Source organism: Rattus rattus, chromosome 14 (assembly GCF_011064425.1).
Source record: "Rattus rattus isolate New Zealand chromosome 14, Rrattus_CSIRO_v1, whole genome shotgun sequence".
Taxonomy (NCBI): Eukaryota; Metazoa; Chordata; class Mammalia; order Rodentia; family Muridae; genus Rattus; species Rattus rattus.
In genome coordinates this window covers 49,393,959-49,418,439 of record NC_046167.1, presented here as the reverse complement: position 1 = coordinate 49,418,439, position 24,481 = coordinate 49,393,959, and the positions used below count along the sequence as shown (strand labels likewise).

Below are 24,481 nucleotides of genomic sequence, written 5' to 3'. Positions count from 1 at the left end.
TGGCTACTTTACATATGACCCCCGTGCCCACAGCATCTATCAGCTGGTCTCCACACTGCTCGGTCCTTTGCACACAGTTTATTGCAACAGAATGGACGCCTCAGCATCCCTGGGGTGAGACAGTGAAAGCTTTCTGGTGACTAGGCAGCCGCCCCATGGCAATATTCTGGTCTAGTTTGTTTCCTGCTCTAGCCTATGGCACCTGTGTTCTGAGAGGAAGTGAACTCCTCTCCACTGAGCTTGCCATGAACTATAGCTAAACATAGCTGGTAGCATATAGGTTGTGTTACGCTTTCTGGAAAACGTGCTCACACACATTGGGAATATGAAAAACGTTTATAACCATATTCTCAGTCCTGCTTCTTCTTGGAGTTTATCAGATTTGTGTGCTTGAATGATCAGCTCAGGGTGACTTCTGATGCCAAAAGTATTTTTAGAAGAATGGTAAATGCTCCAATTTGGTGATTCCCTAATGTTATCAGGTGTGCTTGTGTTTTTTAACAGTATTGGAATGTTTGTGGAAATACATTGAATGGTATACTAAGTACTTTGCAACGACACTGAGGGACAAGCCTGTATACAGAATCGTATATACATTATGACTCCAACACCATAATTTATGTATGTATGTATGTATTTATGTATGTATGTATGTATAGTGAGTATGAAAACTTGATCCCCAATTGGTGGCTGGGCAGGACTGGGGGATTAGTAAGTCTGACATACCTGGTGAAGCACATGTATCTGTCACTGGGTGGGCTTTGAGGTTGCAGAAGACATGAGGCCTTACAAGTCACCCTCTGCTTCCTACTTATGGGCTAGAATTCTAAAGTGAATGGAATGTTTTTGCACTGAAATATGACTATTGTTTTGTGTTTTCCAGAGCTTCTATATTTCCTGCAATGACCATGCATGTAACTAGATGTAACCAAAACTTATGAGTAAAAAATGTATTAATGTTATAAGCAATGAAAATGTTTTTGCTGTTATATGAATGACTCAAAAAATTAAAAATGTTGTATCTTCCCTACATTGTGGGGTACGAGCTGGTCTTCGTGATTTTTTTCAACAGTGTGATATAAAACCTATATCTAACCATATCAAACTATCAACTGGATTAAACTTGAAGTAAAAATGCATTTTTGTAATTTTGTATTTTTACTTCTATCCATGTCATTGTAAAAATATATAGGCTTCTATTTTAAATAATGAAGATTAGATACATTACAATAAAATTACTTTATTTAGAGGTAAACATACATTGCCAAAATTTCATCAAATGACAGTTTAGAGATATAGATGTTCACGTATGTGGAGAATATATATTTTTAGAGAGCAAGGCAGACTGTATGATATATAGTGTATTCACCACCGACTGTCTACATTTCTCAGATGTGAAATAAAGCGGATGTACCTAGCACGTCACGGTTATTACAAGCAGTGTGACTTTGATGTGTGGACTTGGGTAACACTGCTACACAAATACACCACTGGATAACATTGTTTGGGGACAGTGCATGTTTCTAAGACACTGGCTGAATTTTACAAAGGAGTCCTGAAACTTGAAGACTACAGATTAGCAAATCTTTGCACAATAGGTGTAGTAACAGGGACAAGTGGGTCTCCATTGCTAATGACTAAAGGGACAACAAAGGTTCCTTGCCCTTTGGGAGTAGAGCAGAACAAGTGACCTTGATTTCCATCTCTTGTTTCTTGTCTAAATATTTAGCATGTGCCACATACCTACGTGTGGAAATCAAAAGGAACATAGCAAAGGGAGACTGATGAGACTGCATTTCTGCCAGCGAACTGTTTTCCAGACCCACAAGTCCATCCAGCTCCTGACTCTTCCTTTGGCTAGCCATCGTCTATTAATGCAAGACGGCTTTGCTTGGTTACTCCTTCAAAGTCTTCTCTCATAGCTTTAGTCATTATCTACAGTCTGATGAGTGCATTTTCTGCTTAGATCCTGAGGCAGGGTGAATGGTCCTTTGGTCGTGAGCCATTTAGTCAGAGGCTGCCCTGGCTTCTGTCAGGGCATTACATTGCCAGCGTGCTTTGAACCTGTCACTCCACCTCAAAACAAGACGCAGGCTTTTTGGCCGATGAGCTCATGTTATCCGAAGGGCGGTAAGAAAGCGTGCTCATTTTCGTAGACAGGCTTGAGTGGGACTTGGCCTTTGGGGGAATATATTTCAGGAGCTGGAGGAAATACTTTTTAAATTTCTTCCCCAGAAAGCCGTAAAACAGAGGGTTCAGGCAGTTGTTAAAATACGCTATGCAGATGGTGATGGGCATGGCAGTGTCCACGATGTCAGAAATTTTACAGTCGTGGATGACGCCCAGCTGAATCAGCACATCCAGGAAAGTGAATATTTGGTGGGGGACCCAGGAAAAGAAGAAGAAAAGCACAATCGCCATAATTATCCTAAAGATGTCATCGTTTCTTGGTTTGTTCTTCTGAATTTCATACGCCTTCTTTAGAGCTTTCCAAATAAGGGTATAGCTGGTGAGAATGATAAGGAAAGGGAACAGGAAGCCCAGAATGTTCTTGGTAAGGCCCAACCCTATGGGGAGCGTCGAATTCCGAGACTCATAATGAAACGCGCACACTGTGATATTGGTGTTCTCGATGAAGTATACGTTCCGGTGGATGACGGCTGGCAAACTGGCCAAGCCAGCCATCAGCCAGATGATGATGCAGGTGACTTTGGCCACCAGCATCGTGCGGCGAAGGCGAGACTTCATTGGGTGGACGATGGCCAGGTAGCGGTCGATGCTGAGACACGTGAGAAGGAACACGCTGGCGTAGAGGTTGAAACTCACGCTGGCCGAAGCGATCTTACATAGGTGATTGCCGAAGGGCCAGCGGTATTCCATAGCGGTATAGACTGCCCACAGTGGCAAAGTCAGCAAAAAGCATAAGTCAGCCAAGGCGAGATTGAGAAGAAAGACGCTGGCCACAGTCTTCAGCTTCATGTAAAAGTAAATGACGATCACCACCAAGCTGTTTCCAAATATTCCCACCACAAAGATGATGCTGTAGAGGGTAGGGATCATGACAAATATGTAACTGTGCCTGCCAGCCTTGGGGCAGTCATCTTGGATTCTTTTGATACCATCTTCAGCAGAAGAGTTAAGGGCCATTTTGTTTTTCTGGGTTGAGTTGGTCTCAGACACTATTTGAAATCCACTTGACCTGGAAAAAAACAAAAATCCAAAGAACATTAAAAAGTTAAAAATTATAAGTTCCGATTGTAAATAAGCAAATTTCATTTTCAACCACAAATCTAGTGGTTCTACTTTATGCTTTGGAAAAAACTTCAGACCATATTTTCTGAAGAAACCTCGTGAGCTGATAAAATCTACGGCGGCCCACTTTTCTAGAGCATGTGCCTACGTAGTGTTAAGTGGCCAATCAGACATCAGCAAGGTTGAAGATCCTAGAATGATGGACCCCCTCCTTTAGAATCACAGTCGACCCTGTGATTCTTAGTGCAGGTGGTCAACCTGACCTGATGTAGGTGCACCAAGTAAGTGACTAGCCTCTGGGTACGTCTGAGGGATGGTCTAGACTAAGTTCATTGAGGTAAGGAGATTGTGGTACTGTTGTGGGCTCTGTTCCACGAACTGGTGTCACAGACTGAGAAGAGAAAAGTTTGCTAGCGTCAGCATCCCCCTGATGTGGATACAGTGTAACAGCTCTCTTCCATTCTGTCCCACACAGCCATGCCTGCCTCCTCAGAGCAGCCTGTTCTTCGAACCGGAAGTTCTTTCCTTACCTGCTCTTCTCAGGTCTCATTATAAAGCAACAAGTCTCGCAGCTGATATAGGTCCCTACATACTAATGAGATCGTATCACAAGTGATCCTTCCTGGAATTTGAAGTGCCTGTCAAAGAGGAAAGTCTGTCAAAAAGGGGAAGAGGAGGGAGGACAGGGCAACACAGCTGCCTCACCTGAAGTTTCCAACAGCACATGAGAAGGAAGAAGGTAGAGACACAGGTTCTGTCTGAGCACCATTATGGGAACTCTATTGCTGTCTGAGAAAGCAGAGCTGTTTCATAGTTTTGTTTTGTTTTTTTAGCTTTCTTCCAATCTTTAAAATACCTGGTTTCTTCAATCCAAGGACCAGTAACTGAGACACACAGTCTAAGGAGAGACGTGACTTTCTAAACTGTCCAAAAGACTGTGAACCCACAAAAACATACTGTTGTCTCCTACTGTGAGAGTTAGTCTAAATGGGGTCTGCAGCATAGCTCGGTTGGTAAAGTTTTGCTCTGCAACCAAAAGGATTTGAGTGTGGATCCTCAGAACTGTGCCTTTAATCCCAGTGATGGCAAGATGGGAGGGAAAGACTGGGAGAACCCTGGATGCTCACAAGTCCAGCCGGCCTGGCACACAGCAGAAAAACAACAGAGACCTTGTCTTGAAGCATGGTAGAAGGTGAGGACCAACCACCAAGGTTGCCTTCTATACCCCATACACACACACACACACACACACACACACACACACACACTCACACACAGAGAGAGAGAGAGAGAGAGAGAGAGAGAGAGAGAGAGAGAGAGAGAGAGTATCCAAATGGGCCAGTTGGTCACCTGAATAGGAAACCATCCCTTAAAAATACAATATGCCCCTGAAACTTCAAGAATTATCATATACATATACATATACACCATATACACCATTACACCATATACAGACACACACACACACACACACACACACACACACACAATCAAGGCAGGTTAAGAAGATGGGAGCAACTGCTACCTCATTGAAATATGTCCTTGTGCACCCAAGAAGCCCCTCTTAGATGCAGTCATTTAGGACCCTTACTTGTAAGTCTATTGCTTTCTGAGTTCCAGGTCACAGCATGTTCTCTTCTCTTACCCTTCTTGGATGTTGTCCAGCATCCCAAGGCTGCTGGTCCTGACACTCGGGACATCCTTCCTCTCTGAAGTCCCCTAGGGTATGGGAAGGTCTCCAGATCTTTATTGCTGAACCTGCTGCCTGCTTCTTTGACTCTTAACCTTTAAAACCACCACCTCTCTCTTAGCTACTTCTTCCCCCCAGAAGCTTCTGTGATCTCTGCCAAGCTTCTAGCTCGTCTGTCCAGTTGTTTTTTCTCAAACCATAATAAAACTGTCCTTCTGAGTCCATTTTCAATTTCTCTTATATATGAGAGTAAGAACCCACAAACGAGACCATGTCTGTGTTCCCAGTTACAGTGGCAAGAAATGGAGGCACGGTCCTATTTGAGTGTGTCTAAAGATAAAAAAATAAACAAACAAACAAATAAAAAACAAAAAAGCAATTGAAAATACAAACTAAATTTCAGAAAATACTGCTACAAAGTCAAAAAAATGAAATTAGTTTCTCAGAGTAACTTGAAAGTTGTTTCCAATATGATCTAATTAATTAATCTTTAACCTTACAGGCACGATGCATCTGTATCCTAGATGTTAAACAACTTATTTCACTTCACAATCTTTATTTGAGAATAAAAGATGTAAGGTTAAAGATTATTTGTTTTTGTTTTTACTCTCTTATATTTGGAGTGGGAAATAGAGAGGTAGAGCGGGCTGGGGTAGAGAGAAAAAGGAGAGAGAAGGGGAGAGCAATGGAGGGAGGGGGAGGAGAGGGAGAGAAGGAATGAATAGAAGACAGGGAAAGATTCCTTTTGCTCTGTAGCTTTTTCCTCTAGGCATTAAATAATCATCTCATAAGTCTTGGTGCAGAGAGAACCTTTGCCAAGGCAAAGATCTAAGCAGAACAATTCAGTGATAGCTTTGTCACAGCAACGGTGTTACTACTCCATGACAGAAAAAGAAAAGGATCCTAGAACCCTGATCAGACACTGCTTTCTCCTGCCTGCCACACTGCAAGGCTGTAGGAGACTCTTGAGTATGGAAGTGGTGGTTAATGGAAGGGGGACCTGAAGGTACAGCCCCATGACATCTTCACTCTCCTGGCTGTGGTGTCACGTTGCAGCTGGTTGTCATCGGTGCCGGCCAGTAAGCCATCATCCGCACTCCATGCCCAATTAACACGAGTAGATAATCTTTGCATTTCTCCAGGAAAAAAAAAATCAAAGGCAGATTTTTAGGTGACTTTTTTTAGCCTTCCCTCCGTAGATGACGTTACTGTCCCTAGCTGAGTGGTTGGTTTCTTGCCCCATTATTGTTACAGTAGCCCTGATTAGGGCTCAGTGGGGACAATTAGGAAAAGCTGTTTCCAAGGGGGTGGGGGGAAGGCCTAACATTCCAAGCAATCCCAAAACAAAACAAAACAAAAATGCTAATGCTGTGGGCGGGTCAGTCACCTGGACAAGTCCTGAAAGCAGGACCACCCCCCCCACCTCCCCCAAAGAATGCAGATCTGCTAGAAGCTTAAAGAGACAGGAGTAACATTTATCTCCTGACTGAGAGGAGTGAGTTTTCTTCCGCCTTCTGGCCTTCTGAGGCAGCCCAGGAGAGACTGGGGATCTGTTGGGTCTATCTCTCTGAGTCCTGACTCCAACGGGCATATGCTTACCTTTTGCTCTTCTGCCTTTCTTTTGGGTGCTAGTCAGAACTCACATAGACTTTACTTGTGCCCTGGGCCTCTGCAGTCTCTCAGAAGCCTCCTCCTCCCACTTTTACAATGGCACTTCTTGTCTGTCACTTCAGCTGACCCTCATGCTCACCCAGATAGCATGGCCATCTTCAATTTCTGCTCCTGTAACTGGCCTATCTGGTGGGGGTGAGCATATTCTAAAGAAATACTATACGCTTCTCTCTTTGGCTAGTAGACTATTGCAAGAAAAAAACAGAACTTAAATTACAATTTCCCCCAGGTATGTCCTGCTGTGAGAGGAAGAAGCTGAAGACCACTTGTGACCTGGAGAAAGAATTCCCGAAAAGGAGAGACTTGGGACTGAGACAGCAGTGGGCATGGGACCACACCCTGGGTATACGCATCTCTTGTTTCGTATTAAAGTCTACTCTCAGGTCAGAGCCCTGAAGATGGACTCCAGAAGAGTCACTGGATCTTTGTCCCTGTGGCCTCCTTGAATGAATCCCCTTTTTCTGCTTTAGTTTGGCTCCTTTAATTGACTTACTGAGGATAAATGGCTGAACATGGCTTGTTGGACACAAGCTCTGACCCCCTAAAACCAGTAACCATTGTGAGAAACTGTAGGGTGTTGGTTTTTGTTTCTCTACTAAAGATGGCCAGCCCACCGAGGGCTAATATTCTTTGTTAACCTCTCTCAGCTTGAGGAACTCTTATATATTTGTCTGTTTGCCCAAGTTCTGGATGCCGGGCATTCCTGAGACTTGACTCTATCACACCCTTCTCCTTTGCTCCAATTCTGAATTATCCAATTGTGTCAGTTTATTAGGTCAAGCTCCCACCAAGGAGGTGACACACAGTCACCCCGAGATAGGATAAACACTATATGAACTCCCCCCACCCCTGTGTCCTTGGTTTGGATTGTTAAAACCTTTTTCAAAAGTAAATTGCTTTGCCAAGTTACTTTCTCTTTGTTCCTGTGTCCCTTTGTCCAACAGTAGGAATAGAGGGCTATTCTTTTCCAACCCACCCCCACCTGTGACTCCATAATAAACTCTTCCTGTGTCATCTGGGAACTTCGCTTCTTTCAGTTCTCAGAAGAACCCAGAAGGCACTGACTCAGGGCAGCTTTTGGTGGCCATCAAATTCCCAGGCCACTGGGCTCCAAGAAAGACTCCTTTGTCCTAAAAAGATGCCCCAACATTCCTATTTCATTTCCTCGTCCCTCTCACGCAGCCTATACACCCCGAACCCTTTCCTTCTGTCCCTTGCAGAGGCATTTGTATCCACACACAAACATTGTCCGCTCTGCGTGTCCCATTCTCTGAGAAGTTTTCCCAACCTCTCTACGTAGCTTTGGAACGTTGGCTATAGCTCTTGACACTTAAATCATCTTGACATATTTGTTTTCCCCACTGCTCTGCCAGCTGCTTGAGGAGAGGCCTGTTCTGAATCATCTTGTTTACTACTGTAAGCCCTGTGATAGTCCAGAGGGGGCAGATGATAAACGTCTCTTCAGTGAGAGGGCGTGCTATCAGGGAACACAGAGTCCGCTCTGCAGGGTCGTACACTCAAATGTGAAAACAGACTCAGAAGGAACCTAGAGGGCAATTTTATTAGAGGATGAGAGAAAAACAACCATGCACACACAACCTTGGAAGCTTCTGGGAGACAGAAGCCAGAAACATGAGGATAGAAAGTCATGGGTTTGGGGTTAGAGTCAAACAAGCAGGCGGGGTCGGCAAGGAAACCCACAGAGAGCTTCCTGGGGTAAAGGGCATCAGAGAAATGGCAGGACAAGCATCTTAGGGTCATCACTAGTATCTGAAACAGGACCCAGAAAGAGAAAAATGAAGACCTCGTGTTCAGTGCAAGACCTCCGAGTTTAGGGCAGGTTTAACCCAGAGAGTCTGTACCCACAATGGAGGGGTTTCTGAGCTACATTTCTCATTGTGAGGATAATTTCTCCATTCATCTTACTATGTCTTCAGATTTATTTCTTTGAGATTGTGGAAAGGACAGATTTTTCTTTTATGGTCCAGTCTATTTGGTATTCTGTATGCTTGCTTGCTTGATTGATTGATTGATTGATTGATTGATTGATTTACATCCCAGCATTTGTCCCCCACCCCCAGTCTTCCCTCTCACAATTCCTCATCCCACTCCTCCTCCCCATTGCCTCCAAAAGAGCGCTCCCCTCCCCAACCCCCCACAGGCCTTCCCCTTCCCTGGAGCCTCAAGTCTCTCTAGGATTAGGCTCATCTTCTCCCACTGAGGCCAGATCAGACAGTCCTCTGCTACATACGTGCCAGGGGTCGGGGATGGGGGCCTCAGACCAGCTTGTGTATGCTCCCTGGGGTCCTGGTTAGTTGAAACTGTTGGTCTTCCTATGGGGTTACCCCTTGCTTCAGCTTCTTCAATCCTTCCCCTAATTCAATCATATAATAATTCAGTACAGTCATGCTAATCTGTAAGCACATCATAGCATCAGAAATAGTGTCAGGTCTTGCTGTCCCACCCCGGACCCCCATGAGATGGATCCCAAGTTGAGGTGGTCATTGGACCAACTTTCCTTCTGTCTCTCCTCCATTTTTGTCCCTGCAGTTCTCTTAGACAGGCACAACACTTCTTGTACCTTCACAGACCCCTCCTGTTCTAGGTTAGGGAATTGTTCTTCCTCAATTTTCTTTCTTTCTTTCTGTGATTTTGACCTAGATTTCTTCCCCTTTCCCCATTCCTATTATTCTTAGATTTGCTCTATTTATTGTGTCTTCCCTTTTCTGTTTTGTGCCTGGATTTTTTTCAGCTCTATTTTCCTTGACCAGAGCATCCATGTCTTCTACCGTGTCTTCAATGATGAGATTCTCTCTTCTATATCTTCATGCACACATGACTTCCTCAATTTTTCATTTCCAGTTTTACCTCACTTTGTGTTTTTATTTAGCAATTCTATTTCTACTTTCATGTCTTGAGCTGTTTTCTTCCCTCTATCCCACTGTTTGTGTGTTCATAGACTTCATTAATGGATATGTTCACATCAGCTCTAAGTTCCTTGAACAAACTCATGATGTCTACGTTGAAGTCCTTGCCTTGTGCTTCAGCGCATATTGCATTTCTCAGGGCCAGCTGAGGTAGGATGCTGGCTTCTGCTGGGGACATGTCTTGGGTGCTGGTAAATCTGTTTTTGGGGGGGTTGGTGTCCAGGCCATCTAGAGTAGGGATTATTTGGCTCCTTGGTTTCTGTTGGTCTCTCTGGACCTTAGGAAAGTGCTAACTATGGGTTACCTGGGAAGAAATGCTTCTTGAGTCCCTTGACAGATGTGACCACTGGGAGACCAAGTAGATTGTTTCTAGGTGTTCCAGGGTGACTCAAAGGAATGGGGATGAGCTAAAGGAGGGAACTGAGAGCGTCCATAGGAACAAGGAAAGTTGAGTCCACTGCAAGGTTTGGTGAAGTCGCCAGGAACACTGGCAGAGTGGGAGGACTGGTCCCTGCAGGTAGTCTGCTACAGGGCTGGAGAGGAGACTGGGAAATCTGTGGTGGAGGACAAGAAGAAGAGTGGGGATCATATAACTGATTCTAGACCAGTATGGCTGCTGAGTTTCCAGGTGAACTAGCTATTAGTTGTTGACACACCTCTGTGTGGTATCAGAGGGGCTAGAAGGAGGTGCTGAGAGGGTCCACAGGAGGAAGGAAAGATGAGTCTGCCTGGAGGTTATGGAGGGAGGGAGGGAAGGAGGGAGGGAGGGAGGGAGGGAGAGAGAGAGAGAGAGAAAGAGAGAGAGAGAGAGAGAGACCCACAAGTGGTCTGCTACAGGTTTGGGAATGAGACTTAGGAAATTGCACTAGAGGACAAGAAAGGGAGTGGGAATCACCTTCCTGATTCCCAGGCTGGCACGATCAATGGGTTCCCAAGTACAAAGTACCACCAGGTTTTGATGGCTGGTACTAAGGAATGGAAAGGGGCTAGAAAGGGGTACTGGGAGGGCCCACAGGAAGGACACAGCTGGAATAGCCAGCAGCTGGGCAGAGTCCCCAGGGAGTGAAGTCCTGGAACAGACAGATTTTTGAAGGATGTTTTCCTGTCCAAATAATTAGATAGCCCCCCCTTTTTTTTATTAACTCTTGAGGGAGGACTGGCTATGTCTTTGTAGCATCTTTTTGACAGCTTAGAAAGTCATGTCTCTCCATGAACCTGCTACCTTCCTCCTGTTCATATTCCATTTTAATCTTCGAGACAGGCAGTTGTGCTATCCCCTCCCTGGATGGCATGCCAGATTCTAAGGAGGGTCTGTTGTGATACTGTTCTCTTCACTAAAACCAGTGTGTTACAGAAACATGTAAGATAGGACCAAAGGGGGGTTGTAAAGGAGGTGTCCATCCTCCTCTGTGACTCTAAGTCTGGCAATGCCTCACTAAATACCTAACGAGTGGACAGACTGAGGGTGGGAGGTTGAGTCTAGGCACTGACACTGATTTCTGTCAGGCTTGTGGAGTCCATTCACCCTGCTCCTCTCTCATACAAAACACCCAGGGTCAAACCAGACTTGTGGACAAGAAAACACAGCAGTCAGAAAACCTTTAGAATTGGCCTTAGGGACAGTAGACAGCTAAACGAAGGATTAACTTGTAAAAGCTAAAGCTTGGCTTTGGGGGAGGTCTGTTGCTCTTTTTTCTCAGAAGGACTTCCTTATGTTTTATTGACTTTTCCACTAATCTTATTATGGTTTTTGAACTTATGCCTGAGTAGCATAATTTCTGGATAATTCTTTATAAAAGTTAATTACTGCATAAAATTGTTTTGGCTAGCAGTCATTCATGTCTTAACAAGAATTAATCACTTTATCTCCTTTCTTCTGTTCTTGTACAGAGTTGCAGTATAATCCTAGCACTCAGGAGGCAGAGACAGGAGAATAACAAGTTCAAGGCCTACCTCTGCTGCATCACTGGAGGCCATTGTTGGGGTACATGAGAGTGTCTTACAGAAAAAAAAAGACACAAAAAAACAACAGGAAGGGATTTATTTAATGCATGAAAATCTCCGGGGAGCCCTAGCTGCCAGGGTAAGGAGGAAATGGTCCTCTCCTCCCTCTTTGCTCTCTTGACCCTACTTTGACATCGCACAAATCAGTTGGTTCCATTAATCCTATGTTTGGAGTGTCTAAAATTGTACTGATTCGCCTGAAACCATCAACAGCATTCACATCGAAATGAACCAGGGATGAGCTTGCATTCTAAAGGATCAATTTCCAAGCAGATTTTTCAAATCCAACCTTTTCATAAGTGGAGGTCAGCCTCTCCTTCAGCACTGGTAGTTCTCACTGACTGATATTAAATATGTGAAAGGTTGTTCAGAGCAGTCAAGGGAGCATCCTTGGAAACAATACTGACGCATTTATAAGAGGCTCAAAACAGCGTTGACACAATTAATTAGAAGAATACCGTATAGAAGCATTTGTTCAATGGTTGAGACCAGCCAAAGTCTGAGTGGGGCCCTGATCCAGTATGTCTACAGAAAAGAGTACAAGGTGACAGTGAACCCTTGAACTGGATTTAAAATCGCTCCTCATTGGATGATTGTCCCGTGCCCCCGCAGAAGTTCCATACCCAGTTCCCTTCATAGGGCTGCATTGAAAAGATAACAGAGCCTAAATGAAGGCAAATTCCAAGAAAGCACGCACACATGGAACAGATAACATGTCTAGAGGAGGAGCCATAAAGCATGGTGCAACTCGGTAGGGATTTTTCGCAAGCATTCAAAGGGCTTGAGGAAATTAAGGAAATGCAGCATCCATACAAAGGAAGGTTAAGAAACCAGGACAAGGCAGTTTTCAAAAAGAAACCATCTAACTTCTTCCTTGAAGATAATTTTGTTTACCCTTGCGCTTGCAATTCTTGGGTGAATATTTCCCCTCAGTAAAAAAAACATTTTTTTCTTCAAATATCTGTGCCCATAAATGAAGTATTGAAGATGCGATCTCTGCTGAGCATGCCTGACTGGTGTGTTTAAGTGGTAACAACAGCTCGTAATCCCTTCCCCATTAGAATCATCTGACCTCATGCAAATGATCACACGATAAGCAGCACTTTTAGTCCTGCATATCAGTTATAAGCAACTGTGGTGATGGCGCTGTTATTAGTAACTAGCCTTTGCATTCAAATAACACCAAACCCAAACGAGCATTATGAGAGGACACTCACTCATCTCGACCTAAACGTCACCCCCACACTTCTGTTTCTCAGAAGTTATTCAAGATAAGAACCTACTATTGGTAATCTCTACTTATTAATCATGGCTTCGACAACTCACTTGTGCATGTATATGTGTGTAGTGTGTGCTCATGTGCATGCATCTGCTGGTGAACTTGTCATGTAGGTGTACAGGAGGGACTAGAGGGTGACCCTGGGGTGTTATTTTATGAGACAGGGTCTCTGGGTAAACACAGAAGTCACCATTTTAACTCTGTTGATTGGATATCACTCTCCCCCAGTTCTGCCTGTCTCCTCTCTCCCATGTTGAAGTTTCAGGCATGTGCCCCCATGCTCAGTGTTACGTTGGTTCTGGGTATCCAAACTCAGGTCCTTATGCTTGGACAGCACTTTGACCACTGCACCATTTTCCTAACCCCACAATTCAGTTTTGATAAATGTCTCTAAGCTCCTCCTCTTTACCCTTTATCTCAGACTTGACTGTTTATGTTATTATCTTTTTATTTCAAAGAGTGAAGACAACTTGGGAAAGCAGATATGTTGTCAAGACTAATCCATGCACTAAAAATCTCCCATTGCCATGCTGGTGTTAGTGGGAAATAGTCTTATCATTTTAGATATGAAGAGTCATGAGAATTCCAAACTGGAGGGTGGGGGTGGACATTGACTTGAAAGGAAGCGTGAGTGTGCACACACCCTTCACTCCCAGACTCCTCACTACAGCACCCTGTTCCACCAGGTCAGTGTTACGCAAGACATGGGGAGAGACCGGGAAGAGAACCAAGAACCATGGATCCAGTTTTAGGCATCCAAGCTGGCAACCGTGACTTCATGATGATAATCATTACCAAAAAACACAATCAGGGCCAGTGAGCAGCCATGCTGTCAGTGGTGTTTCATTTGCCCTTTATGAGGCATCCAAAATGGAAGCCAGAGAAACTGCTGAAGCCAGATGGGGAATTGCTTAGGAAATTCTGCCTGTCTTTCCCATATTCAGGACTGGGTGACTCACGGAGCATGGCACCAGCTCGCTCCTAAAGCACTTCCTCCGTCAGCTCACAGGCATCTGATGCCTCAGCCTCTTCTCTTCTGTGGAACTAGCTACCTGCTAGAACAGGTAGTTCCACCCCAAGAACACAGAGAATCTGGTAGGAGAGAGGCTCTTGGTCCGTAGCCTAGGCTAGCCTCAAGTCATTATGTAGCACAGACTGACTCAGCCTCCCTCCTCAGTGCTTGGATTACACATATGATTTGCTCCTCACAGGTTCAGGGGTTGGGATTGTCACCTAATGTGTAACTCACTTTTTTTCTTTTTCCAATTTGGAAACTGACGAGACAATACTGTTTGTGATGGATGATGCTAAAGTGGCCAACATGTGCCCCTCTGACATACAATGCCCGTGGCAAGAGAAAATGAGATGCCAGGAGGCTCTAGCAGGTCTATCCAACCTGTGGCTTGTGGGCTGTGTGAGGAGAGCTATGAAGGTAGTCAAGTACAAAACTGTAAACTAACTTAAGGCATGAGATCATTCTAAGAATTCGATCCTACAGATCGTAAGGAAGAACGTTGATATGTAGTGCTAAGAAGACCAACAGGGATGCCTATCTCCTGACTTTCCTTGGAATTCTTAAATTTAGGCCATGGTGTAAATAACTGATCAGTTTCAGTACAAGCAAACTGCAACAGAGAGATTGGTACACTGAACACAGTACTAGAAACAAAACAAACTAAAGCTAGAACAAGGGGTAGACTTGGGAGCAAGAAACTGAGAGACTGATAAAAGTATCGGGGACTGGACAACGCTAGCAACCTTGATAATTCTCCTTGAATTGTGCATAATTTTAAAATGCAAATATTACACCATTGACTGTAGCGAAAACAATAATATGTTACTCATTCCACCTGCCGTCATCTGCCACTCCCTTTCAGACACCGGGATCCTTGTGCTGTCTAGTAAACAGCCTGTGACAGAGGCACGGAAGCCGGGATAAAAGGCACCCTGCCACTCAAAAACTAAAACGAGCTGTTGCTGGTGGTGATTTTGATGTCCTATGGCAGCTTCATTTGCAATTAATGAGTAACCAGATGTCTCATGTCAACTTGAAATTAAAATACATTCCCAGTATTCATGTACAGTCTGAACAGGAGTCAAAAGGGAACTCTTTCCAAGAGCAAGACACGCACCAATGCATCGTTTTGCCTTCTGATAGTTCGTACCTCTTCTAAATGTGAATAAAACTCCTCACTTGATTTGTGAAGGAGAAAGAGCCTGTCTGTCTAGAAGTGCTGTGCCAGGGAGGTGACAGTACACCAGGGCGGTCAGTGCCATACACAACCATTGCCTTCTCCGCTTTACTCTCCTACTGTGGTTTCTCCCTTTCTCAGCCCTGCATCCAACTAGTGATTCTGCTTTAACCAACAACGCTGTTCAACGTAGTCTCTCCCAGTGCCTATGCTGCCCAAACTCCACTGAGGCAGCAAGCTTGTGGGCCTGCCCTGTCTCCATGACGTGGTGAGAGCCCCCTTGCTCTTCCAGATAGCCCGACCTACTCTCTGAATTGACGTCTCCTCCCCAAAACAACTGTGCTTATGGGAGAGCCCAACAGAAGAAACGGAATAGCACGATTTCAGATTCATCTTGAGTCAGAAGAAACCAGTAAGCTGGTTTGATAGAAATACCTAAAACTTTCTAGTTTTTAAATTTTTTAATTAATTTTTTTTCAGGGACATGCCTGCAACAGAATACACGTGGAAGCCAGAGAACAATTTATAGGGAATCTGTTCTCCCCCACCCCCACCATGTGGACCCCAGGAAACACACTTCAGGTCACCAGGCTTGATAGCAAATGTCATTCCCCAACGAACCACTTCACCAGCTCCACTTTCTAATTTTTACAAACAAAATGTTTTTGGCTAGTCTATATGATTTAGTTTCTTCACAGGGATCAGTTCCAGCTGAGTGTCCCAGCTATTTGGGATCATTTGTTTATTTTTCTCCTCCCCAATTAATTTTGGTGCTTATCTCCTATATACTGAGTGAAACTTCGAACTCAAATTAAGAGAACCAGAGTGGATCGTCATGTCCAAGCCTCCTCTTCTAGCACTGTAGACACTGAACTTAATCTGCAAGGAAAGCCTGCCAAACATTTAAGTTTACTTCGGGAACATGGAGTACTCTCTGGACGCTAAGGAAGCATCCTTTGACCTTCCAGTCTTTTGAACTTAAGTAGAGGAAGACTTAGCTGCTGTGAGGTGATTGCAGTGTTAATGTGGGAAACCGCAAGTTAATCTTGTCAGCTACGTAAGTGTCCAATTAAGCTTATTTAATGTACAGTGACTTGCTTGAGTCTGCACTTCTGGAACGGTATCTGATTCACAGAAAGGACTTAGATTGTGGCTAATCAGACTGACATTTATCGATTATGAGGTACTACATGCTGAGTGCTGTGCTACCTGCTTGAATCTCCACAAGAGTCGGTTGAGAGGAAGCACAAGTACTTTTACTTTTATCAGATAAGGACACAAGCTTAGAGAGCATCCGTACGCTGGTGACTCTAAAACGTGCAGCTCTGGAGGGCTGTTTACAGTTCCTGATAAAGACCTGTGTTTATGCCACAGTCCAGTGCTTGCTAATCAGGGCCACTGTGCCCTTTAAGGATACACTGTGTGGACATATTTCACTTTTAAGACAGTGGGAGGAAGGCTAGTGGGTCTAGTGCATTGAGACCACTGAGGGTGCTAATTAATTTACAGTGCAAGGGATGGGCCTCAATATCCAACTACCTGGGCCAGAAGTCAGCCATGCTGCAACTGGCAAGTACTGGTCTGCCTCTTTTCTCCCCTCCGAAAATTCCTGTCCTTTCCTTGGGTTTCACTTCCTTTTCTTTTCATTAAATTTGATAGTTTAAAGCTTTTACCTTTAAAGCAGTAAGTTAATTATATGATGCCCTTATATATTCATAGATTTTGCAAAAAGACACAATTATGTTGAGTAACCCTTTGAAAGACTAAACTGGTGTTTATTGGGTGAAAGCTGGCTCTGAACTTAACCTAAACATCTGATCATGAGATCGTTCTAGAGCATAGTCTCTCCAAGCATTTTCTAGGCCTCAAGGATTTTGCACAAGAGGTAGTCAAGGAGTCAATGACAACTGAGGCCTGTCCAAGTGGCCACCAGATCTCGACTAGAGGCCACAAGCCACCTGCTCTGGAAATCAAAGTCTGCCCTCTGGTGGCATCACATCCATAGACACTGGGTGGGCTTGAGGGCCACTGGATACAAACTGAATTAGCAAACATTTGCATAATAAATTCAGCTCTGGGTTCATTCTAACTTCCCCTCTGTGGGACAGCACATTAAATAGAGAAGCAAGGAAGCACTCAAAAGAATAAACCAACCAGAGAAGTCAGGAGAGGAGATGTACACAGCTAGGGGCACTATATACTGACACATGGCGTTATATGGGGACTGCACAGCAAGCGTGTGACCACTTAGCTCGATTTCCTGTTATTTGCATCCTGTGTGAGTTGTTTTTCTAGCCATCAGGACATAGAGTTCTCACAGCTAAGAAATATTTCTGAGGGGGAAAAACTCTCTGAATACCAGTTATCAATAGACTTCTATAAACACAATTTTGTGGCCTTATTTTACTAGTTCATTGCCCTCAAACATTTGCTTCAAGCTTCTTTTAGACTAGTTCAAGAAGAAAAGCACCAGGAAGTTTGAAATACCAGTTACCTCAGAGGAAGTTTCCCCCGATCTACCCTATTAAGAACTCTGTTCTCTCTATATGGAAACATCAAGAAGTGCCTGCCATGTTGTCTCTCTGTATGGTGAAGCTGAATAGGTAACATAAAATATCAAAACAGCCTTCCTTGGACAATTAGGGTGAAACAAAACTAGGGGCCCATAAAGAATAGAAAAAAGCAGGCAATCAGATGGATACAACCAGAATTAGGAATAAAAAAGTATGATGGCTATTTCTGAGTAAAAGAGCATCATAATTCAAGAGATGGAAGAGGGTGTCGGCTGTAGGTTATCAGGAATGAAACGGCAGAAGAAACACTGGCCAAGACTTGGGGGTAGGGTGTCAGGGATAAAACAGAAATGGAGGTAAATAGACTAGATCAAAATAAAAACAAGGTTAGAACTTAGCTGGAATGGAAAACCAGTCTGTAGTCTAAGCTCTATGTCCAGCATGTAGAAATATTGATTTGGTTGACGGTTAGAGTCTATTGACTAGAAACAAACCAACCCAGGAGTTTTGATCAGGGTGAGACTTCCCACTACATCTCTGAGTAACCATATAATTGGGTCATTTACTCATCCTCTCTGCGATTCAGTAGCCTTATGTTTTATATGAAGTTAAAATCAACTTATACTCTTAACATGAAGGTTAAGTCAAATGAAAGGGGGAATGGTTGTAATATTACCCACTCAACAAATGCTATCCATTTTTTAAAGGTTTACTTATTTTTATGCTTCTGAGTGTTATGCCTCTAAGTGTGTCTGTCCACCACATGAATGTCTGTTGCCTGCAATTGACAGAAGAGGGCATCAGAGCTCTTGGAGCTGGAGTTACAGGTAATTGTGAGCCACCAACCAGGTGCTGGGAACCAAACTCAGGTCTTCTGCAAGGGCAACCAGTGCTCTATCTCTTCTCCAACCACCACCAAATACTATCTATTGGTACTATCATTACACACACACACACACACACACACACACACACACACACACACATATGGTGTGTGTGCGTGCGTGTGTGTATGTATATGTATGATATAATGGAAATACATATGTGTGTATTCATTATATCATTTCTATATATGTTTCTATGTTCTTACACCTATACTAAATTAGTTAATGAAATTTTACATTTCATACTCATTTTGTCACATTCTTACATAGAAGACAAGAAAGAAATTTAAATGATGCTAGAAGCCTTTTTTAATCTAACATTATATGGTTGTATAATGTTACTGACCCAATAAAGTCAAGTTAAAGACTCAATTACAAGAATAAAATTAACAGTGAATGTTTGAAGTGCAGTTGATTACAAGATTACACTGAGGGAACAAGACATCTCACTAAACAGCATATTCAGTTTTGATTGGCACATTATACCTGGACTAATCAAATAACAAAATGTCCTTTAACGTCTGCACAGGTTCAAGCCCAAGTGGGTCCTGGTGCTGAGCGGGGAGAGCAGACTTGAGCTCACACCACTAACCAAGAAGCTACCTGTAGTTTGTACCTACTTCTGAAGGAAAAATCCATTCTTGCCTATGAAGTGTCACTGGGTACACTAACCACACTTCAGCGTAGGCACCAATACCCAAAAGTAGCTGGCCAACACAAATGAGCTCAGAGGTGATTTTGTAGACTTTCATCTCATATTGCTTTGTTTGGACCTTTTGTTTGTTTGTTTGTATTGTTTTATTGATCTCTGCACATTTTGCTTTCTGATTTCATGTTTTTATGGGTCTTTGTGTTTCTTATTTTTGTTTGTTGTTGTGTTGGGTTTTGTTTTGTTTTGTTTTGTTTTGTTTTTTTGAGAGGTGTTTGGCTGTTTAGAGATAAAGGCATGGAATTTGGTGGGTAGGGAAGTGGGGAGGAGCTGGGAGGAGACGGAGGAGAAAGCATGATCAGAATACATCATAAGAAAAATATTTTTAAAGACCTTAAAAATACAGCATTTTGAGCCCAAAACTTTATTTGCTTACAGTTCTTCGTATATTCATGTGATTCTTTCTCGGGTTATCTGGCTTAGCATTTGCGATTGCTGTCCTTTGGCATGGTTCCATTACTTTATTACTACATAAAATAGCGGAAAGACCAGTAACCCTGGATCTTCTCTTTTGCTCACCAGAGAGCAGACAGATTTGTGAAGTTTATTAGACTTTTGTAAGAATGGCACAATTACTGATGACTTTGGGATATATAAGAGCTTCCAATTTACAAAACTATATGTGAGAAGCCAGCCTATTCCAATAGCCTCAGTTGTACCCACAGGGCAACATTCAACTTTCACCCCACTCTAGGTCAATAGTCTGGCTTTGTGTTGTACCCAAACCAAAGGTGTTCTGTTTACATGTGCAACTAGGGCACTGTTGATCAAGGCTAGGAAGGAACGAAGCTTTCTTTCGATGTGGCTCTAAAAGGTTCATGAGTCAAGCTTACTGCTTTCTTACTCAGAGAATATATATGTTTCATAATATTGTTTTCGTCTACAAAGACAAAAGCATGATAATTCTCAGAGGTGATCTAATTGTTGTGTTATCCAAATAAAACTTGTATTTTGAGCCTTTAGTGTATTTGAACAATTCTTTAGAGTCTTTCATTTCCCTTGAAACAACTTAAATCAGAGATTCATGCCATTTTATTTCCGGAATGATTCCTTGAATTGTGAGCTCCAGGGTTCCTGTACTCACATATTTCAGCAAGCAAGGGGGATGGGGTGGGGGTTGAGCAGATGGAAAATGAAGGCTTACCTTTGTCTTGGAAGAAGACAGGGAATTTATTTTTCAGCCAACTGAGGCAATTGGGAATGGGTGGGGGGTTTAGAGATAAGCTGGGAATTTCAATTTTTATGTGAAATGTCTTATTTGGAAATACTTTCACTAGAGCAAATAAAAAAAAAAACCACCGTGGAACTGAGCAGAACTCTTTTACAGACTAGATCTGGTCTCACAGCTGCCAATTGACTATGCCAAACACCTAATTTCACAACTGAGAAAACAGCCTTGAAACCCTGGCAGGATGTTACAGACACCAATCCAATGTTTCTACATGATGTTGAATTCTTGAAGCAAAAATGCCTATGGTTGCTAGGCAGCCCTCATTCATTTCTGTATTCAACAAAAATCCACAGCCCAGACACTGGAGGCTGCTGAAGGCACGCGGGGATGTGGTGGGACAGAGGACGGACCCTGTGGCTCTCAGACAGCCAGGCTGCCCTGTCTGCATATGTCCAACACCAGCCTGAGGACCCTAGATGCTAGCCTGTGCCTCACTCTGCTGTTCCACATGTGTAGAGCACGTGACTGTGCCACCAGAGAATTGGCATGAGACGGTGAGGCTGAGCATATCGAAACTCTGTAAATCTCAAAAAATTGGGATTAGAGTCTCATCCTGAGACTGGCAGGTGTAGGGCTAACTCCTCCCCTGTTTCCATGCCTGCCTCAGAACAGGTAACCAAGTGACCCCTAACGGGATGGTCACAGGCAGTCAGTCAGGTACTCAGCACCTAGACCGACTCTCCGTGTTAACGAGGTATCTCAGAACCTTAGTTTTCAGCCAATGATGTTTTTCCTACCCAGGAGATTCTCACCCCCAAAACTATATAGCCATTGGTTCACCCCAAGTAAAGTGTATGCATTCCAACCCATCCCCTATAAAGAAATGTGAACAAACTAGGATCTTCTCCAAGGGCTGCTTCACTAAAGATCATTGGAGAAGGCCTTCGTCTGAAAGGGCTGTGACACCAAGTCCTCGGAGAAGGCCTTCTCTTCCTCCTCCCTGCCTGCCACTCACCCCCACCTCCTACCCCCCACTCCCTATGCCCCCCACCATGGGGATGGTGGGAATCTGCGAAGTGCTGACTCCTAGATAAATTTTATTCTATATAAAGAGCAGGTGTTTATTCTCTATCCAGGCAGACTTTTCATAGTAAAATTGTCAACTTAGGTGAAAAATGGTAGTCTGGGGTTGTGAGCTTTCTTGCAGCTGAGTCAGAAGGTGCCATGTTGAGACCGTTGGTGCTACATTGTTGAAGAGGGTCAATCAGGTGTGAAGGAACGCCCAGCCCTTCGGAAGGCATCGGAAGCTGCTCTGGGAGCCAGGACAAGTCAGCAGGGTCAGGAGGGTCAGTGTACGCTATATACTGTATGTATTGTATATGTACACACACATATGAAATTTGGTTTAAAAGTTCTAATTGTAAGCAAATATGTATCGGGCTGCTGGCACCACACAGCGTCTAGAAGAGACTACTGTAAAATATTGTGAAGAGAGTGTGAGAATTATAATCTAAGCATCAAAAGTCCCACTTAGCATTTTGATTTCAGACATGGCGTTTTTTGTCTTCAGAAGCATAATGTCACTCATTTCTGTATTCTGAGTCTCTGTTTAACATGTCCGGGCTTTCCTCTAGGTTCTTGAATGTGCAGAATATAGTTATAATAACTATTTAAAGCTGTTGTACGGTAATCCTATTACATGTGTCAATGATGGGTCTGTTTTTGTTGATTGTTTTTCTTTTTGTTGATTCCCCTTTCCTACTCCTTTGAATGCCTGGCAGCTTTCTGATTAGCGCTTAGCGTTATAAATTGACTTTGTTGGGTCTTTAACTCTTTGAGGCCTGGTTTTTGTTTTTTAATTTCGTCAGGTGTAATCAGGGCAGTAGTTAGTACTGGAGTGACCGCCTACAGACAACAGCTGCTGTTCACACCAGCCAGAGAGAGACACCTCACTGTTCACAGGCATCCGTGACACATTCAAAAAGAAAACGAAAGCATCTCTGGGTCTTGTTTCTTCAAACCATTTTATGAGCTTACTCATTTGCACACAATGAGACACAAGATGTCCTTTTGATCTCAAGGCCTGTTCTCTGTACAGCCACTGCACTCGCACTCTGAGATTATCTTGTGGTCTTAAGTCCTCTTAGCTTTTCTTAACTCAAGTTCTTTAATTTAGAAAGACATCCAGGCTCTGCCTAAATGTGCCTTCCCGGTTTATCCTTGAAAATACTATACAGAGAGAAAACTGGATTAATCATAGACTCTTTATTTGCTTCTCAGGGACCACTTGGGATCACAATTCTCTGTCACCCAAGGATCACTGTCTTGAAAACAGTGTGTCCAGTTTTTACCCTGTTTCTGGTGTAGCCCTAACTCTCTGGACACTGTTGCTCCTCTCTGTCTGATGTCTAAGAGTGAGTCCTAACCCTGCTTCTTTTTCTTTTTTTAATCTTGAAGCACCTCTAAGCCTTGTACTTACTTCCCACCTTCGAAGTAAGGTAATATTGCAATGATTAAGCATTGAAAGTCTACATGGGAAATATTTCATATTAGGGTATATGATTTTACAAATGAATTCATAGTGAGTCTTCTTCAGAAAGGACTATGGCTGAGAAGATGGCTTGTTTAATATAGAGACCACTCTTTGTAGTGAGTTAAGTGAGAAAAAGTCCAAATAGACTCATAGACTTGAACACTTAGCTGCCAGTCAGTAGCACTGTTTGAGGGGGTTTAGGTGGTAGAGCTTCCTGGAGGAAGATCACCACAGGGAGAGAGCTATGAGGTTTAAAAAGCCTCCCTACTTCCAGGATGCTTTCTCTACCCTGTGCTTGCATTAGAGGTGCAAGCTCTCGGCTTCCTGTTCCTATCACCATGCCTGCCGATTACTGCTGTGCCTTGCCACCATGTGGCTCTTGACTCTGTAGAACCGTAAGCCAAAATAAACTCTCTCCACCTAAAGTTGCCATTGGTCGTGGTGTTTTACTATAACAACAGAAAAGGAACTAATCATGCATCAGCACATGAGTCTGGATGCTTAGCACCATGTAGAACTTTTGGGCTTCTGTACACCCCCCACCACACACACACACACACACACACACACACACACACACACACACACACACAGAGGAATGATGGTGACAGGCAGCCCTCACAGGCCATCCAGTCTAGCCAAATTGCTGATCTCCAGGCCCTGTGAAAGACCCCGTCTCAAAACCTAAGGTGGGGAGCTACTGAGAGATTTCTGACCTGTACCTGCGCATGCACGCACAATATTGTACACACCTGCATCTGCACACAAAGGGCTGCATTCAGAGAAATCTTTTTTTTTCCTCCTCGGCAGGGTCACATGAGGCCTTTTCTCTTGTCCAATCAGAGTAGCTTGCTTGGGTTTCCCCCTCTTACCTTGTTCTTCATCATGGAACCTGCTGCCATGGGGCTTACAAGCCAATGAACAGCTTGCCTTCACTCAGAACTCACAGGGCATTACATTTATGTGAAATATCTCAAGAGAGGGTACACAACACAGGATACAGCACAAACCAGAGTCTATGTAGTTTTGCAGTAATAATTTTTTTTCTCATCACACCTCAAGTAGCTAATTACTTTCAGTAATCTATAAAGTATAAATATGCACAGAACTATTAACTGAGAATATATGCCACCAACACATGGAACTTACGCACCATAGATGAGTACATTAATTGAAAATAAAATGATATTTGGTTAAATGAAAGTTCCTTTATTCTGTACATTAATATTTCACCTTACTAATATAGTAATGGGAGTGAAAAAATAATAAAACCCTGTGTGTTTTAATTGCATGCTTATTCATTCTGAGTATTTATTTACTTTGGGGCATCGGATTTACTTTCATATTGCTACTGTAAGTATTGAGCCTGGCTAATTATTTCACCAGATGGACTCTGACTGAAACCCATAGATTCCTATTCATCCAGAGCTGTGATGAGAATGTAAGCTCCCTTCATGCTGCTGTCTGTCAGCAGGTCAACTGCTAAATGTTTGGGAGCTTTATTAAGACAATCCCATGACATGAGTTCCAGAACTACTGACGTCAGAATTAAGGTTGACAGCATGCTGTGAAGCGAGTCTGATAAGAGAATTCTAATGGACCTGGCCCTCGTGAACCATTCTATATTTTATGCTGATCTGTTGAACTCCTAAAGCC

The 24,481-nt window shown here is 43.4% G+C and overlaps 1 protein-coding gene across 2 annotated transcripts in view; it reads right to left on the bottom strand.

Moving 5' to 3' along the window:
• Positions 1-1,224: 1,224 nt before the first annotated feature.
• LOC116883483 (type-1A angiotensin II receptor) overlaps positions 1,225-24,481 on the bottom strand; it is a 46,088-nt gene continuing 22,831 nt past the window's right edge. Inside the window, exon 3 of one of the 2 annotated variants that reach the window (XM_032884638.1) lies at positions 1,225-3,199. In XM_032884638.1, coding sequence (XP_032740529.1) covers positions 2,068-3,147 — 1,080 coding nt within the window. In that variant the 5' untranslated portion in view covers positions 3,148-3,199 and the 3' untranslated portion in view covers positions 1,225-2,067. The remainder of the gene's footprint in view (positions 3,200-24,481) is intronic. The other variant, XM_032884639.1, reaches the window with a different exon arrangement.